This window comes from Capra hircus, chromosome 13 (genome assembly GCF_001704415.2).
Source record: "Capra hircus breed San Clemente chromosome 13, ASM170441v1, whole genome shotgun sequence".
In the NCBI taxonomy this organism is placed as follows: Eukaryota; Metazoa; Chordata; class Mammalia; order Artiodactyla; family Bovidae; genus Capra; species Capra hircus.
This window is the reverse complement of record NC_030820.1, coordinates 76,625,510-76,644,666: the sequence shown is the minus strand read 5'-3', so window position 1 is coordinate 76,644,666 and position 19,157 is coordinate 76,625,510. Positions and strand designations below refer to the sequence as shown.

The following is a 19,157-nucleotide window of genomic DNA, read 5'->3' as shown; positions in this document are numbered from 1 at the left end:
GATGAGTATTAATGCCATCAATAAAGAAGCTGCATAAAACACCTTCTGTGCCTGCATATGTACCAATAATTCAATCAATGCTAGAGGTTTTATTTAGGAAAACACACAAAGAGATCAACAAAATACTTCTAGGAATCAAATTTTTTTTTTTAAGTAAAGAAATCCGACCTCTCATTCTTCTCTCCCTGACAGTAATATAAAGAATGAGGTGAAAAGCTCCTCCGTCCACCAACTCAGAGCGTTCTGAGTACCAGGGTCATGGGCACAGCTCCTGTGGCAGTGGTCCCCAACCTTTTTGGCAGCAGGGGCCGCTCTCACAGAGGACAGTTCTTCCGTGGACTGGGGCGCAGGGAGGGTGGTTTCAGAGCGATCCGAGTGCTTTACGTTCACTGCGCACTTTGTTTCTAGTCTCCTGTCGCAGCTGATCTGACAGGAGGGGCAGGTCCGTGGCCTGGAGGCTGGGGGCTCCTGGTATAAAGGACCACCTGTAGCCTGCGAGAACACCCTGTATACCACCAAGATGAAACACAGTACCTGCAAGCAGTCGAGGGATGTGCTGACCACCCGGGGGGACCTGGACTGGCAAGCTAGCTCGAATGGAAGGAAGTACTTGTCAGCTTCAACGAAGTTTGCCTTTGGCGGTGCAGCAGCACCAAGCCTAAAGCAGAGAGGGCCGGAGAGGGGAAACGAATTAAAAAAGCTTGCTTTTGCTACTCTCCCCCACCACTTTAATTTCTGCTCCCACTTGCAATCATTTAATTAAAAGTGCCTGCAAACCACATCTGGGGGGCTAGACAGGGAAGAGTTTAAAGACACGCATTTGAGGAAAAAAACACTAAGGCGCCACATGCAGAGAACAAGATCTCTGATGACAGGTGTCACGTCAGAAGCCTGGTACAGATCCTGGATGCCACGTCAGAGCTGCATTTCTGAAGGGGGGACTCTGGCCTCAATACTCTGAGGATGAGGGGTCACCCCGTAACAGCATATGCTGTCCTCCTGCCTGAGGAAGCATGACCTGCAAGAGCCAGGGCTCTGCCTCCTCTGTCAAGGAAAGGTGGTTGCTGGTGCTGAGTTGCTAAGTCAGGTCTAACTCTTGTGATCCCAAGGACTGTAGCCTTCCAGGCTTCTCTGTCCATTGGATTTTCCAGGCAGGAATACTGGAGTGGGTTGCCATGCCCTCCTCCAGGGAATCTTCTTGACCCAGGGATCAAACCTGCATCTCCTGCATTGGCAGGTGGATTCTTTACCGCTGAGCCACAGGAGAAGCCCCAGAGGAGAGGGTAAGGAAGGTCAAGTTAATGCTGGTGAGCCTTCTGTGGGGGCTTCCCAGGGGGTTCAGCGGTAAAGAATCTGCCCACAACGCAGGAGACTGGGGCTCAATCCTTGGGTTGGGAAGATCCCCTGGAGGAGGGCACGGCAACCCACTCCAGTATGCTTGCCTCTCCAGGCAATCCCATGGACGGAGGAGCCTGGCGGGCTACAGTCCTTGGGGGCCCAAAGAGTCGGATGCAACTTAGCACTCACATGCACACACCCTCTCCTCCAAATGTGCAGCTGCTAGCCAGCAGTCTGTTAACCTGGCATCAGTACAGACAGATACAGAGTCCTGCTGTGTGTCCAGCACTATGCTGGGAGAATGCGTGCCCCACCCTCCACCCGGGACCAGAACAGGACGAAACACGCAGAGGAAGGAGTTCCCGCAGCCCCCGCCAGTTCCCGTCACACTGCGCTTCAGCAAGGAGAAGGTGCCCGGGCTCACCTCTGCTTCTCTATTTCTGCTTTAATTTCATCTGGTGGGGAAGAAAGAGAGGCATGTTAGGAGCAGGTAATGTATATATAAAAGAAAACAAACAGAACAAAATACTGAAAGCTGTCTGAGTAGGGCGATGATGATCTTTCTTTTCCACATTTTCTACGGTAAGTATATATACTTTTGCTTTAGCATTTACAAAAGTTGTGGTAAATATGCTAACACAAAATTTATCATATTAACTATTTTTAAGTGTACAGTTCAGCAGCATTAAGGACATTTCTACTGTGCTTATATATAATTATAATTTATATATATAATTTTATAATATATATAATATATATACATAATTTTTATAAGTTAAAATTAATTTATGAACCTTTACCATGGAGGGAACATCAACTACACAGTTATGGTTACAGATACAGTGTCAGCATTCAGCAATCACAATCTCAAAGAGAGTCTTATTTCTAGGAGGACACGATTTTGCGCCACTGAAACAAGAACATCCTATCTAAACACGCTGGTTCCCCTGCATCCACTTAGTCGAATGCATTCCTACGTGGTGCGCTCGGCAGGCTCACAGTATTATCAAAGCAGGCCAGTGAAGCCGGTCCACCTGAATTCCATGTATTCAGATAACCTCCAAAAGGCCAGCCTTCTTTATACAATCTCTTGTGAGCCAGTCGTCTACAGACACTGCATTAGTTATCCTAGCAACCATAGAACACGGTGCTGGGGGTGACAGATTTCCTCCCCCTGGACAACTCTATTCCTGACTAACTTTTAGGAAGTGAAGACCGAGTAACTGAACTTTACAAGAGGTGGCAATTTTAACTTTCGAGCCAATCTTTCAATGTCCTCTTTCTACACACATAAGAAAGCAGAAGAGAAACATCCAGATGACTAATATCAAACATCTTGCCCAGGGACCATAAGGCCTGTTACACACTGGGTCAGCTAAACAGAGCTCCGTGGTGTGGTTCCTGCCCCTCCAGGACAAGAATCCATGAAGGAGCAGCTTTGGCCTCCTCTAGCTGAGGCCTCAGGCTGTGGGAGTGGCCAGCGAAACCCAGCCCAGGAGGCTGGTGGCCAAGCTTTCAGCTTGCAGAAATCAACATGACACAGCCTGGTGAGTGAAAGGCAAGAAATGGGTTGGCAATTCTGGCAGAACTAGGTTCTGGCATGGATATCTCTCACCTGAATGACACCAGGTGGGTTATTAAACCTCCCTGAATCTTGATGTCCCACTCTAAAAAAACATGAGCATGCTCCAGAGACTATAACAAGGCAGGTGGGTGTGGGTAACTTTTGAGAAACCCGAAGTGTTCATGGCTAAGGCAGGGTCAAGCATACACAGGTGGCCAATAAACGTCAGCTCTCTGGCCCTTAAGACAGGAGTCAGTAACAGTGCCAAGTCTCTACTGCCACTGGTGCACTGCAGAGAGCCAAGAGAAAGAAGACAACTCAGGGAACACAATTCACGGAACAGCTGACATTCACAGGGGCATGGGCCCATCTGGCCCTCCTCACGCCTCCGGAAGACAAGAAGCTCGTCTCCTAACCATGTGCAGGTGGGAATCTGGGCCCAGAGAGGTGAAGTTCCCTGCCCATGGCCACAGCCAGGAAGCACCACTGCAGGACTCACAGCCCGGCTGTCTGCTCCAGAGAAGGGGGGAGGGGGGAAGGGGAGGAGCAGGTGGCAGGGCACACCTGCTCCGGTTTATTGCCCCACGTTTTAATAGGCCCTGCTCTCCTAACTGCCAACTGGGCAATTAGCAGCAATAAATAAGCAGGCTGGAGAGGAGGGAGACCTGGGCGGGTGCGGCAGCGGCAGCTGTGAGGCCACGCGGTCTCGCCGGGAAACGCCTTCTGGGCATCACTGTCCTGTACGAATCCCTCGGGTCACACCTCCTGGCTCACTGATGACTTTGGCACCAGCTCACCTCCTTCTGCTCTGCTCCCAGGCTAGGTCCAACAGTGACCACGACCAACCTCAACGACGCCATCACTGGTCAACTCCGCAAGGTTCCACAACATCCCTTGGAACCTCCACCTCCCCTCATACATCCGATCTGCTTCACCCCCACCCCCTACCACGCAAATCCACAAGGCCCTCCCCCGCCCCTCTCCCCAAGCCAGGCCGGAGGGGCTGGTCACACTCTGAATCTTGTCCCTGTTTGGAACTTCCAGCTCCTCCCTGTACCTGCCCAGCTCCTGTCCTTCCTACTAACTGGCCCCAGTAGGACCCTTCTTTGGCCTGTCAGACTTGACTAGACCAACTTGTCAGCTTTCCCTTTCTTCATTTTTCCAGGACAGATCCCATTAGCAGGATTGTAATCTGTTGCTGTTATTGTGCAGTTGCTAAGTCATGTCCTATGCTTTGTGACCCCATGGACTGCAGCCAGGCTTTCCTGTCCTTCACTATCTCCCAGAGTTTGCTCACACTCATGTCCGTTGAGTTGGTGATGCCATCCAACCATCACATCCTGTCACCCCCTTCTCTTCCTGCCTGCCATCTTTTCCAGCATCAGGCTCTTTTCCAATGAGTCGGATCTTTGCATCAGGTGACCAAAGTACTGGAGCTTTAGCATCAGTCCTTCCAATATTTAGGGATGATTTCCTTTAGGATTGACTGGTTCCTCTCCTTGCCAAACAGTAGGCTTGACTTGTTCTCTGATTTTTAGTGTTAACTTCTGGCCAAATACCAAGCTTGTATGACCATTCCCTTCTGACCAGTCTCCACACCAATGACAGGCCTGACAGCAGGGAAAGCCGGCAGGTCTCTAAAGGCCCTGACAACCAACCACAGTAGTACCTAGACACTGCTGGTTAAGCCCACCTTCTCTACCTCTCCACGCAGACTACTGCGCATCGCGTTCTCTCCTCAAACACCCTGTCTCTCCCTCTTGATGTCACCATTCCTCTTTACTCACAACCAACGAAACAGCCGATTTCATGCAAAAATTAAAAGCCACAAGGAGACTCCTTCAACTTCCTGTTAGCCAATACATAAACTGGCCAACCCGCACTCTCCTCTGCTGGAAAACAGTAGTGTCAATTCCCTCCACCTTTGCAATGTCCTGTCCCTGCTGCCTTCTGAGGAACTATTTAAATCTGACCACTTCTCACCACGGGGGACCACCCCCATTACGCCAAGCCAGACTGTCACCATCTCCTGCCTGGACCGAGAGCCTCTTTCTTAACTGGTCTCATGCCTTCAACTCTCACTGTTCCTCATGGCCCACAGCGTTCTCTACACAGCAGCCAGAGGGATTCCCTTAAAATATAAATCAGATTATATCTGCTCAAAATAGATGATCCATAACCATTATAAAGTAAATCTGATAACATCTGCTCCTTTGCACAAAACTCCACTGGCTTCTCATCTCACACAGAGTAAAACTCACAGTCTTCATCTTGGCCTCCAAGCCTCTGAAGGATCTGGGCCCCTGTGAGCCCCTCTGACCTCACCTCCCCCCACCCCAGCTCATTCATGGCCAGTTCCTGTTCCACGGCCTTCGCACCAGCTCCTCCCGCCTCCTGGAACGCCCTCCTGCCTCCAGATATCCACAGGCTCACTCATCGATTCCTTCAGATGACTGTTGAAATGTCACCTCTTCCCTCATTACCTGAAGCTGCCACCCGACCGCTCCTTGTGATTCTTCACTACCTTACCTGCCCTGTTTTTTCACTTTACACCAATTTTTCTAGTCTTTCACCGCCTTATTTACCACTTGTGACATACTCTGTTTCACTTATGCTCTGACTTCCCCAGCAGAACATAAACTCTGTGACAACAGAGACTTTGGTCTGTTCTGGTCACTGCTGAATCCCCAGCATCTAGGAATTCCTAGACACAGAGCAGGCGCTCAATATTTGTTGAATGAATAAACCATCCTTTTTCTTAGTTAACCTCTCCCTCAGCTGGCTCCCTTCCCAATGATGTTGAAACAAGCTCAAGTCTCTTCTGCTGCTACTGCTGCTGCTAAGTCGCTTCAGTCTATGCGACCCCATAGACGGCAGCCCACCAGGCTCCTCCGTCCATGGGATCTGCCAGGCAAGAACACTGGAGTGGGGTGTCAGTGCCTTCTGCAAGTCTCTTCTACCTTCAAACAAAGATAAAAATAAAGCCAAAAAGTCCTCCATGATCCACCTCTCCCTCTTCACACCCCAGGCAAAGCCTGGGAAAGAGTCGTGTCCGTTTCCTCACCTCCCACGCCTGCCCCCACCCACTCCAGTCTGGTTTTCACCTTCACTGTGCCACCAGCACAGCTCCAGCTAAGGTCACCCATGACCCACAGGGCTCAAAAGCTGATGGGCAGTTTCCCAGCTGCTGTCTGACTTGACCTCTCTGCAGCGATTGACCTTACTGACCTCCCCTCACAGAAATCTTCTCGATTTAAGGGCTTCTCTGGCGGCGCTAGTGGTAAAGAATCCGCCTGCAATGCAGGAGACATGAAGATGCAAGTTTGATCCCTGGGCTGTGAAGATCCCCTGGACAAGGAAATGGAAACCCCCTCCAGTACTCTTGCCAGGAAAACCCCATGGACAGAGGAGCCTGGCGGGCTGCAGCCCATGGGGTCATGAAGACACAACTGAGCGAGCCTGAGCACACTGCACAGCTGGCCTCGTAAGCACACGTTCCCATTGGCCCTCTGCGTCCCGCCCCATCTCTCCTCCGTTTCCTTGGCACACAGCCGCCTCTGCCCAGCCAGGCAGGCCGGGCTTCCTCGGGCCCAGGCTCTCCTGCCTTTCCTTCTATGCAACATTCAGCTCTTCCTCAGAGGCATTCGCAGCCTCACCTGCCCCTTCGATTCCCACCTGGGCTCGGATGACTCCCCAGTCCTCATTTCCGGTGCAGGCCTTCCTTAAGAACATGAAGCTCGTATGTTCATCCAATATCCAAGTCCCAACTCAGATCAAGCTCCTCCACCCACCTCTCTCCAGATGGTCTTCCACAACCATCTCAAGGAACTACACCACCATCCATCCAGTTGGGTGAGTCATAAGCTTAAGAGTCAGCCTCACTGATCCACATTCTGGCATTGTCCAATCCAACATCAGGTTTTCTTAGCTCTCCCTTCTAACCCAGCGGGGAATCCCTTCATTCTACTCTGTTTCCCCTGTCACTACTCTAAGGCTGGGCCCCAGCACTTCCCCCCTGGATGATAACTGCCTCCTGAGTGGTCCCTGGGCAACCCCTCTGGGCGTCCTCGAAGATGTTCTGAACATAATGGCTCAAGTGATCTTTCCAAAATACTAACCTCTTTATCAACTTCTTCCCTCTTTAGAACTCTGCAGTACTATCTCACTGCTATTGGTCTAAAAATCAGACTCCTCAGCACAGCCTCCAAGGTCCTGTGTGCTGGGGGCCTGGACTGCCTCTCCTGCCTCACCTCCAAACCCTCTCCCCCTTCATCTGCCATGCCCCAGTCAGTGGCCTCCTTTAGTTTTTTAAAAAATTATTATTATTAAAACTTGGGGGGGGGGGTGGGACTTGTAAGGTAACTGCAGAATCACAGGCAGTTGTATCTGTTCGTTTTCCCGAACTGCCCTACTCCTCTCTGCCGCAGGGCCTTTGCCTACGCTGTTCTGCCCCTGCTGCCAAAGTGCCTCTCACCCTAACCTCTTCAGTGTTTGTCATCCAGCTCTCAGCTTCCTCAGGGAAACCTTCCTTCACCCCTTGTCCACTTTGCCTGTGGGATCAGGTTTTTCTCCTTCACAGGACTTGTCACATTACTGGTATGACTCAGAAAACGTGCTTATTTGAACAGCCCCTTCTTCCCCATTAACTCCAAGTTCCATGAGAACGAGGTCTTTGTTTTCTTTGTGTCCTGACAGCAGGTATGACACCCAAATAAATACCTTCTGAATGAACATCACCCTGGTTCAGTCAAAAGACAAAAGGACTGTATAGAGAACGAGAACACACTGACTACCATTCTTTAGGAATGAGGACAATTTTAAGACTTCCAGGTCCCGGCATAAGAAGGCTGTTCTGCAAGTCTAGAAAACCTAATGAAATACCGAATAAAAAAGCCCAAAGACTCATTTACAACCAAGACAGTAATCCCAAAGAAGCTTCTTATAGAAAGACTCCAGGAATGAACTAGTAAACATGTAAGTATTTTCTAAGATAACCTTCCTGGAAAGAAAGTCAAGTATTTTCCTGGCAGGCCTCCTAGGCCTGGTGAAAATGGTAAGAATTAAACACAGTTCTGAGCTATTTATATGAGAGACTCCATGTACTTGCTGATTAAGTACACGTTTTCACAAGTTTGCGCTTTTCCATAAAGAATGATCTTACTGTTTTCCCCAGCACCGCTTACAGAGTCTCCCCTGAGATTTACAAGCACAGGGCAGAGCTCTAAACTCTTCCAACCACTTGCCTTGCTGGTGTTGAAATGTCAGAGACCAGCAAAGACGTCCATAAACCAATTAATAAGGGAGGCAGAGAAGAACAAGCATTCAGTTCCTTCTCCTTTGAATGCAAGTAACGCCAATGCCTCTGAACTTCAGTAGGTCGTTTGTTAGGCGCCAGGTACGTTGTTGTCAGTTATTTATTGTGTCAGTTCATGTAACCTTTACAATAATCCTGTGATACAGGTATTATCACCTTTCTCATCCCAGGAAACTGAGGCTCCCAAAAGCTAAATTATCAGTTCAGGACTACAAGACTACTCAATATGCAAAGTTTCCAACACAGCTGCCAATGAATTTTCTGCCAATCCAATAAATAAATCCTTTTCAATAAACAAAATCCAATTTTTAGTGCTGCTTCTAGACAGAGGACCTCCTCTTGCAAAATAATAATAAAGCTTCTCAACAAAAATTAATGTCAGTTAAAAAAAGAGTCCTACTATTTCTGAAAATTTTTATAATCCACAGCACTCATAAACAAAATGTCTAATCAAAACACCAGACTTTGCTAACATTAAAGTTTTATTCTGTATTCCAACTGAAAGCCTTACTTTATGATAATTTAGGGATATTTTTGATATTTTTCAAATTTTGCACTTATATTCCTTCTAAGGGTGAGAACAGTTATTTTAAACACATCAAAGTTAGAGGAACAACAGTGTACAGGGAAAAAAGCAACTTACCATGCTATATGGTCATGTGAATGCTGAATGTTTTTGTATATTAATATGCAACTAAAATTTAGTTGCATATTAATATACAAAACCCCCTGTAGAAGGAAATGCGGCTTCCCAGGTGGTGCTAGTGGTAAAGAATCTGTCTGCCACTGTAGGACATGTTAAGAGATGCAGGTTTGATCCCTCGGTCAGGAAGATTCCCTGGAGAAGGAAATGGCAACCCACTCCAGTATTCTTGCCTGGGGAAATCCCATGGACAGAGGAGCCTGGAGGGCTACAGTCCACAGGGTCGCAAAGAGTTGGACACAAATGAAACGACTCGGCATGCACGGAGAAGGAAATGGTAACCCATTCCAGTACTCTTGCCCGGGAAATCTCATGGACAGAGGAGCCTGGATTTGCTACCCTGGCGGGGTCAGAAAGAGTCAAACATAATTTAGCAACTGAATGAATGAATGAAAATGTATGAATGTACTCCCTTAACTGGCTTCTTCCTAAAGACATTTAAACAAGTTTGAGTTTTTCTATCTTTTAAAAAAAGAATAAACCAGAGCACTCCTCTGATCTACACTTCCCTCCTCCCCTTCACGGCAAAGCCAATCTCTGGGAAAGGTTTGTGTGTTGCTCACCTCCCACTCACTCCTCAGCCCACCCTGGTCTGGTTTTCACCCACATCATGCCACCAAAACGGCTCAAGCTAAGATCACCAATGATCCACGTTTCTAAACTCTGTATATTAAACAGAGTTTCAAGTCCAAAACTGGACTTTATGATTTATATGTCAGCTGCATGTTGTAGTTGTTGCCCACCTGGCTGGACAGATGTGGGCAAGTTGCCCTTGAGCCTTGGTTTCCCTTTGCCTGCTTGTATCCAAAGATGGACATCAATTACATGTCACAACTCTAGAATGAAGACGAGGGATACTGCTGATAAAGAGACAGAGGTCCTAAATCAGAAAGACTTAATACATCAAATGAAGCTTATGGGAAACCAGCTCTTTACTCTCATTTCTTTCTTCCTTTTAGATCCGAAATTAAACCAAATACATATGCAGTGAAAAGCTGCAGAGAAAAAGCTGTGATCTTTTTGATTACAGGCTTTCAAATACTACATCTCAAAATTCAATTCAACCATACTCAAAAACTATGGTCTCTTACTGAACATTACTGAAACATTACCAAACCGTCACTGCATAGAAACTTCGCCTCAATATAATGACTGTTTAAGGCTTCACTGAGTACCTCACACAGCACAAGCGCTTCCTTGCGGAGAAGCAATGGTGGTGATGGTTACTGTGGGCTCTGGAGCCAGGATGCCAGTGTTCACAGCCCGGCTCCATGGCTTTCTGGCTGAGTCGGCCGGCCAAGTTCTTTAGGCCTCAATAAGGACAATAATCATAAGAACCAAACTGCAGGTAAAGCATACGGCACTATGCCTGGAGCACAGAAACGCTCAGCACGTGGTTGATTTCATATAGTTATCACATGACGCGATTTTTAAAAAGTCACTCACTTGACTGGGTGACAATGATGCAGCAATGTGAGGTTCACCACTATAAAAACTTCCAGCTCTGCTGAGGGATGTTGGTAATAGCATGCATGTTGGGGGGGAATACGGGAATTCCTTGTACCTCCTAGGCAATTTTGCTGTGAACCTAAAACTGTTAAGTCACTGAATTTCATACGAAAAACACAGGTATGTTTAATGACAGCTGGCAGTTACAGAGCACTCAGCCCTTACATGGCGCTTCGTGGGTATTAAATGATGAAATAAGACACTCCGTCTCCTATACATGAAGAGCAATGTTAGAACAATTCAGTTCAAGTTTTGGAGATTTCAGAATCTTCCCACACCATTTAAAAATGCTCAGATTATCTTGTCAAGTCTCTAAACTTCATAGTTTTTTTTTTTTTTAATTTATTTTTAATTGGAGGACAATTGCTTTCTAAAGTGTTGGTTTCTGCCGTACAATGTGAATCGCCCATAAGGATACGTATATCCCCTCCTTCTCAAGCCTCCCATCTTCTATCCCATCCCTTTAGGTCGTCACAGCAACAGGCTGAACTCCCTGGTATACAGCAGCCTTCCACTAGCTTCTATTTACACATGGTAACGTATATATTTCAATGCTACTCTTTCACAATTCATCCTACCATCTCCTTCCCCCACTGTGTCCACAAATCCATCCTCTACGTCTCTAATCCTGCCCTGCAAATAGGTTCATCAGTTCCATTTTTCTGGATTCTATCACAGGGTTTAAAACCAGAAATATAAAAAGATCATGGGAAAGAATAACTCTCAAGTAAGGCAGGTGTCAAAGGAAGGTTTAAAAATGTGATTATATGCTCCAACTGGAGGGGTGAAAGGTTCGAGATTATTCAGTTCACTCACTCAGTCATGTCCGACTCTTTGTGACCCCATGAATAGCAGCACGCCAGGCCTCCCTGTTCATCACCACCTCCCGGGGTTCACTCAGACTCACGTCCATCGAGTCTGTGATGCCATCCAGCCATCTCATCCTCGGTCGTCCCCTTCTCCTCCTGCCCCCCAATCCCTCCCAGCATCAGAGTCTTTTCCAGTGAGTCAACTCTTCGCGTGAGGTGGCCAAAGTACTGGAGTTTCAGCTTTAGCATCATTCCTTCCAAAGAAATCCCAGGGCTGATCTCCTTCAGAATAGACTGGTTGGATCTCCTTGCAGTCCTCAAAACTTCATTATGAAAGTAAAGAGCAACAGCATCCCTGGGGTGATGAATACACTCACAGGCTCTTTTGATTTCTCAATAAAGGTTGGAGGGCCACGATTTTCTAACTGGGCAGAGCCTACCTATGCCTTTGGCCTGTAGTGAAGATGAATGCTGTTCAGTTGCTAAGTCATTATCCGACTCTTTGTGACCCCATGGACTCCAGCACCCCAGGCTCCCCTGTCCTTTACTATCTCCTGGAGCTTGTTCAAACTCATGTCCATTGAGTCGGTGATGCCATCCAACCTTCTCATCCTCTATAGTTCCCTTCTCCTCCTGCCCTCAATCTTTCCCAGCATCGGAGTCTTTTCCAATGAGCCGGCCCTTTGCATGAATCCCTGAGATTACTCCAAACCTATTCATCCTGATCTTCACTGCTTTCACAAGGAACAACTCCTGTCTTCACTGAGCTAGGCAAGTTAATACTCTCTTGAACACAGCCTTTTAGTCATGTAATTATATTCTTATTTACTGCATCTACAAACCAAATAGAGCAATAAGTCACTCCTGAATGAAGAACCAACCTAAGCTAAGAACATCAAGCCAGGTGCTTACAGTGTCTGTGGTTTGTCACAGATTCAAATAGTAAAGTAAACAGCACAGCAAGCCTATACAATGTACCTACTGCATGCCGAATGCTGCACACATGTCAATTAACTTCATCTTTATAACGGCCCCAAAGGGAAGGTGTAACATCTGTCCAAGATCACAAAGATAGCAATTGGAAGGCAAGGGATTTGAAGCCAGGCAGGTGAGTCCAGAGAACACACTCCAAACCCCTACACCACACAGCCCCCGCATCCCCCTGTTCCCTCCCCCCAATACACCACAACTCCTGGAAGGTCACAGAAGCTGTTTCCAGGAACAGCTCCTATTGGTCAACATTTCAACTTTGAGTGGTCACTTACAGTTCCTCTTATCAAAATGATAGGAAACCTCTACACTACTCGCCGCCCTGCAATGCTTCTTGTGCACAGCAATGTTTCAGCCACTTTCCACGCGCGTGCTCAGTCATGTCCGACTCCTAGCAACCCCCTGGACTGCAGCCCGCCAGGCTCCTCCGTCCATGGGATTCTCCAGGCAAGAACACTGGAGTGGGCTGCCATTTCCTGCTCCAGAGAACCTTATCGACACAGGGGTTGAACATGCATCTCCCGCACTAGGTGAATTCTTTACTGCCGAGCCACCTGGGAAGCCCCCTTCAGCTATGTTTACTGGACACAAAACTGGGCCTTGAGATGCAGAGTAAAATATCACCAGATCCTTTGCTGTGTCTTTTTTCCTGCAGTCCTTTATTACTTAACAGCAATGACACACAAGTACTGTCTTAAAAAAAAAAAAAAAAGATTATCAGTTTAACTCAACACTTTACCTCAACACTTTACACAGGTTACTTTATAATAATTACTCAATTTGATGATGAGCTACCATGACAATCAGCTATCCAATTAACCTGTGTCAATTACTTCCTTTATAAGTTAATTTTTTTAAAATAACATTATATGGGATATTTTATTTAACTCATCTATATTGTTTGATAAGAAAAATATTTTTAATGGAGAATTTATATTTTCAGAATAGGCTATTTCTTCAATTCACTACCAAAATACTGAATGTGTGTTCCACAATTCAGGTTGGAAAAATCTGGAGTTCTCAACAAAAATATAATCTAAAAATATCAAGAAACCTCCCAATGTTTAGGCTCTTTTTATAACGCATGTGATGATTTCATAAGTAGGTTCCAACAAAGTGATATACGATTCGGTTTAATTTTGATGTTAAGTTTTCCGAAGGGAGAATGAAAACTTTGCCAAATAACCATCTGCAAACTTCTGCAACAATTCACTTAAAGTAACAATGAGAGAATAGAATGCAGGCAGATTTCAAAGTGGAGTTGTAAATATCCGCTTTCGCCTAACTGCTTCGTAGGGTTTATCCTGCATTCCTGATAAAACAATATCCAACAGTTAGCCCTGGATTTCTGAATAAAAAAGCTTTACAAATCTAAGTCTGAGTTCCTCAATTGATCCTGAATTTCACAAGACTAGCATCTGTTCCAAGCAACAACCACCTTTGTTATCAATAGTTCTTGATCCTTGAGGGTGTCTCAGACCCACAAAAGCTAGGGCCTTCCAGAAAAATAATGGCAAAGCTCACAAACCCATTCCTAGGCCGCAAGAGAAGACTCCCAGAGCTCCTTGCACCAAATGAAGGGAGAAAGATGATGGTAACCTCAAACCTCAAAAGGTGACAGAAGAAAATAAAACTTTCCTTTTACTCAGTCACTTGTTAGGAAAACAGGTCTTTTTACAGATTCCAAAGCAAAGGCATTGGGACAGCGAATTAATCCGAGACCCAACTCCGGTCAAATGTACTGATCCTCACCCCCTCTTCTCCTGAAATTCCTCATGGCGGATACTTCCTGACTTTCAGTACTTGGCTCAAATGTCCCCTCCTCAGAAAGGACTACTTTCTTGACCATGCTGTCTCAGGCCCTCTTTATCACATTTTGCTCGTTTACAAAAAATTTTACAAAAGTAATTACAAAAAAATTTACTAGTACAGAAGTATGTATTAGTATTCAAAAATGTCTTATTAATCTTTAAATTTACTTATTTCATCTCCTCTATTAGACTATGAGCTCTGTAAGGGCAAATACCTTGTCTGTCTTCTTCCCCACTGTATCCTCAGTGCCTGGTACACAGTGGACACTTGATAAATATATATTTGCTTAATGACCGAAAACTAAAAGGATGTTGATAATGGAATCAACTACTAAGGTTTTAACTAGGGATGAATAAGACTTCTCACTGTCGCTCAGTCATCTGTGGGTCCATTCAAGTCAGTACCATCTACCGTGTGCCAGACACTGCTGGGGTTCCTGCGGTGAATAAGACAAGTATCTCTAGCCTCACAGACCCTCTGTTTGAGAAAGAGTAGATCTCGTGCACACTACAATATCTGGCAGGTGCAGGATAACCCTCTCTACATTCCCTCCTGGAAGGAGTTATGGGCGATCTCAAATGAACGAAAAACAGTCACCACTTGGGCACTTACAAAGCAGGCCTCAGTTTTCCCCAAACCAGCTGGGCGGCTCTTCCCACCTGCCCATCTCACAAGGGACAACTCCAACCAGCAGAACCCACGTAAAGAAAAACTTGGAGGAAGAGCTGCTGCTTCTGAGGGTGACGAGGGAACGAACCAGGAAATGGGACGGCAGGGAGTCGTGGCAAGAACCCCGGGCTGGGAGGCTGGAGAGCCGGCCCTGACTGTCACCAACTTGCTGGGTGACCTTGGGCCAGTCCCGAGCTGCCAGGGTACCAGGTCCCCCTCGGATATAATAAAGAGGCCGGGCGGGTGGGCCTTGGGGTCGCGGGGGGAAAGTGGCGCCCAGGAGGCCGGGTCGAGGCCGGGTGGGGTAACGGCCGGCATGGGGAGGCCGGCGCGGGGCCGGGCCGGGGCGGCTCACCCACCGAGCGCCACCTGGCAGGCCCTGCGCAGCTGAGAGTGCTGGGGCCGCTTCACCTCCTTGTCGGCTAGGATCTTCTCCAGGGCCCGGGACACGAACATGCTCTTGGTCTGGCTCTCCTGCATGGCCCCGGCCCAGCGGGGGCTGGCAGCCCCGCGGGCGGACGGAGCTAGCGGGCGGGCGAGCGAGGCTGCGGGCCCGGCGTCCCCGCCTGCACCAGCCGCGTCCGTCCGCGCCACCCAGTCAGGAAGCGACGCCGCGGCCACACGGCGCCGCCATGTTGGAGCGCGTCACGTGACCACGTGACCGGCGGAGCAGCGACGGCGTCTGTCGATCCCGTGACCTCGGGGCGGGGCCTGTGATGGGGCGGGGCCGGTGGCGGGGGCGGGGTCTGTACCAGGGGCGGGGCCAAGTGGGCGAGGGTCGGGGAAAGTAGGGGGGAAAAGTTGCCGAGAGAGTAGAAATGGGCGGAGGCAGGGGGCACGTGAAGGACAGAAGAAAAGAGGTGACAGGGAGGAGTGGGGGTGACGGAGGTGTGAGGAGAAAGAGGCAACGAGGAGCGTGAGGATGGGGGAGTGACCGGGTGGGAGATGAAGGAAAGACAGGGAACTGGAGAGGAAGGAAGAGGGAAGAGAAGACTGGGAGGAAAAAAGGCGAGAGATGGCGAGAGAGGACAGACAGGAGGCGAGGGACAGAATGGGGAGAAAGTTGGGGAGGGAGAGATGATAGGGGAGTCAGGGGAAGTCAGAAGGAACAAACGAGAGGAAGCTGGAAGTGCAGGTGAGGGAAGGGAGGAGGTGGGCGGGAAGTGAGGGGCCGTGGGGAGAGAGCAAGGAGGAAGAAGGGCGCTCAGGGGCAGAGCAGGGGCGTGGGGGAAAGACGGGGCGGAGAGGGGCGTGAGGAGCCAGGGAGGGGAGGACGCGAGAAAACAGGCCGGGACCGGGAGAGAGCAAGGGAAGGCGGGGTGAGGCGTGGGGCGAAAGGGCAGGTGAAGGGAAGGCTGAAGCAGAAAGAGCGTTTGGAAGGAGGTGTGTTTATGCACACTCTCCAAACGGAATTTCTCCACCTCAGTGGCAAGACACGCAGCCTTCCTGCCCCTGGAGTAGAGCCGACTCCTGGCTTTCAGTCCAGGTGCTGCGTCCCTGCGCGGTGGTGTCAGCAAGGACCACCCCAGTGCACCTCCCCCTGGAGTATATCCATCTATTCCCGTAAATCCCTGGTTCTTCCCAGTTCTGTGTCTCAGGCGGGGGTTGGAGGGTGTGGGAGAGGGGGGCACTTGGGGGCATCAGACGGGAAGAAGGCAAACATGGCCAGGGTCACAGGCCTGCCAGGGAGGGTAGGAGACAGTTATTCCAGCCCACTGTCTCCCACAGCCAGTGATGTCACACCAGCGGTGATCTCCACTGGACCCTCCCTTGAGCTTCCCCTCGGGGTGCTGTGGTGCTTCGGGGATCATGCAAGAGCAGGGTCTTCCGCGGAATCTTCTAAACTTCTGACGCAGACATGCTCAGATTCTCAGGTGTCAGCTCCAACATCTCAGGGAGGCCCTGTCTTCCTCCAGCACTTTCTGACCTTTTTCCCTAGTTGAGTTCCTTGTCTGACTAGGGTACAGGCCACAGAGGGGCAGGCTACATCTCCAGGGCCTGCCCTGGAGCCAGGTTGCAGGTTTCATGGCCTTAAGTTCCATTGCCGTCTCAAGACTTGGCAGCTCCTCAGGTCAAGAAGTAGAGTCTGTACAGGATGGATAAACAACAGAGTCCTACTGTTTAGCACAGGGGACTATATTCAATATCCTGTGATGAACCATAATGGAAAGAATATATACATGTATAACTGAATCACTTTGCTGGATAGCTGAAATTAACACAACGTTGTAAATCAACTATACTTCAATATATATATATTTTTAAAGACTTTCTGGAACAGAGTCAAGTTTAAAATAAATAAATATTATCTTTAAAAAAAGTCTGTTTCTCTACCTCCTTGGACTAGTCTCATGACTTGCCTTGGCCAATGAATGTGCTGAAAGTGAAGCTGTGCTCTTCCAGAACCTGGGCATCATGAGGTCTTCAGATGGATGTGTAGAAGCATCTGGAAGAAAGAGCCCGTGGAGAGAGAGGTTCATTGTCCCAGTGCTTCTGGCTGAGTGCAGCCCCAGCTGACCTACCACCAAAATTCAACAGCTTGAGAAACCCTGGGGAGACCAATAGAGGAACTGCCCAGCTAACCCACAGATTCGAGGAAAACAACAAATGATTGTTATTGTAAGCCACTACATGTTGAAGTAGCTTGTTATACAGCAGTATATACATCACTCACACGCTCCTCAGTCCTCAGGTGTTGAATGAATTAGTGAATGAATGAGCACGCCAAACTCAGAAGAATGCAGCGCAATCCACTGAATGACAGATGTTTTGAGCCCTCCCCATGTGGACAAGGTCAGGCCACATCATTCCCCGACTGAAAGCCCTACAGTGACTCCCTATCACTCTTGGAACTGAGTCTAAGTATCTCAGTGTGGCTGACTTCTCAGGCCTCATCTCTCTCCCCCTTTCCTCCTCATCAGAACTCTCCAGCCACTCTGTGTCCCTTTTTGTTCCCATCCGGAGCTTGGCTTAGGCACCTCTGTTCCTCTGGATCAGTGCTTCTCCATGAGGCGGGACCACCCTCAGGGGAATTTTTGGATCTTTGTAGAGGAAGTATTTTTATTGTCATGATAGGGGAGCTGGATTGTTCGTCTGCATCCTGCAGAGAACTGGACAAGCCCAGATAGCAAAGAACAACGCATTATCTCTTGTGGCTGGACTAGACACTTCTGGAAGGGAAAAACCTATAATGAGGTGAACCTAGAACCTATATCTGCTTTACCTATAAACACAAAGCATTTTTAGTATGGTTTTAATGTATATTGAATTTTCCAGGAATGCGACTGTGATTGTAATTCTTTATCTGGAACACAACCAAATACTGTTCACCATTTCAAAACCACATCACCAATGTTGAAGTCAACTATCATATTTGAGTTGCCCAATGGCACCCTGGCATTTGGAGCTGTCATAATCCAGGGGGTTCGACTTCAGGTTCCAGCAGCTGACTGCTTTATCTCTTAGTGTAATTGTGCCTGACCATTTATACATTGAAATAAAATCTGCAAATTACGCATTGCTTTCCTTTTGTTTCATCTTTATTAGGTCATTATCTTTTCCAAGAAATTATGTGTGTGGGAAGATTCCATTGTCTATGAATTTCATGTCAGAATAGTTAACAGAGGTAGAGTATGCATCTAAGCAGCTGGAGGCATGGTCTGTCGTGTTCACGTCTCTGCACAGAGCACACAGGAAGTGATCGATAACTGTGGGGCAAATGAATGAAGGACAGAATGAAGGAGGCTGGATTGGGGGCCACCGAACTTAGTCATTTAATCAGCAAGTTATGGGAGAGGTGGGGTAACTTCTGTGTTTTTCCTTGGCACAAAATCATCCCCAAAGACATCCACCTCTTAATCCCTAGTGAATAGACTATGTTAGAAGGCCAAAGGGACTTGGCAGATGTGATAAAGTTAGGAGCTTTTTGTTTTAAGTTAAAGGTTTTGAGATGAGGAAATTATCCTGGATGATCTTGTTGACTCAGAGTAATCAGGAGCCCTTAGTAGAGGGACATAGAAGGGTCAGAGTCAGGAGGAGATATGTTGTTGGAAGCAGAGGTCGGGGTGATTGTGGGGCCACAAGCCAAAGAACACAAACCTCTAGAAGCTGGGAAAGTCAAGAAACAAGTGCCCTGAGCACCTGCTCAGGAACACCACCCTGCTGATCCATTTCACCCTCTGACCTCCCAAACCCTGAGAGCATACATTTGCGTTGCTTTAAGCCACTAAGCCTGTGGTCATCTGTTACAGCCATTACATTTGAATTTCAGCTAAACAAGAAATCCTGTTTTTAGTATAAATAGGTCACATGCGATAAATGAGACATAGTTGTATTTTGGAAAGTATTCGCTATCTACCTGAACTTCAAACTTAACCAGGCACATTGCATTTTGTCTAACCATCTTCCTCCCAGTTCCCTTTGTCCAGTAGCCGTGTTGGACCCATGAGG

At 47.9% G+C, this 19,157-nt stretch overlaps 1 protein-coding gene across 1 annotated transcript in view; it reads right to left on the bottom strand.

The window, feature by feature from the left end:
* ARFGEF2 (ADP ribosylation factor guanine nucleotide exchange factor 2) overlaps positions 1–15,369 on the bottom strand; it is an 83,836-nt gene extending 68,467 nt beyond the window's left edge. Inside the window, exons 1-3 of the mRNA XM_005688637.3 lie at positions 15,068–15,369; positions 1,763–1,793; positions 535–658 (exon numbers count right to left, since the gene is read on the bottom strand). Coding sequence (XP_005688694.2) covers positions 535–658; positions 1,763–1,793; positions 15,068–15,188 — 276 coding nt within the window. The 5' untranslated portion in view covers positions 15,189–15,369. The remainder of the gene's footprint in view (positions 1–534; positions 659–1,762; positions 1,794–15,067) is intronic.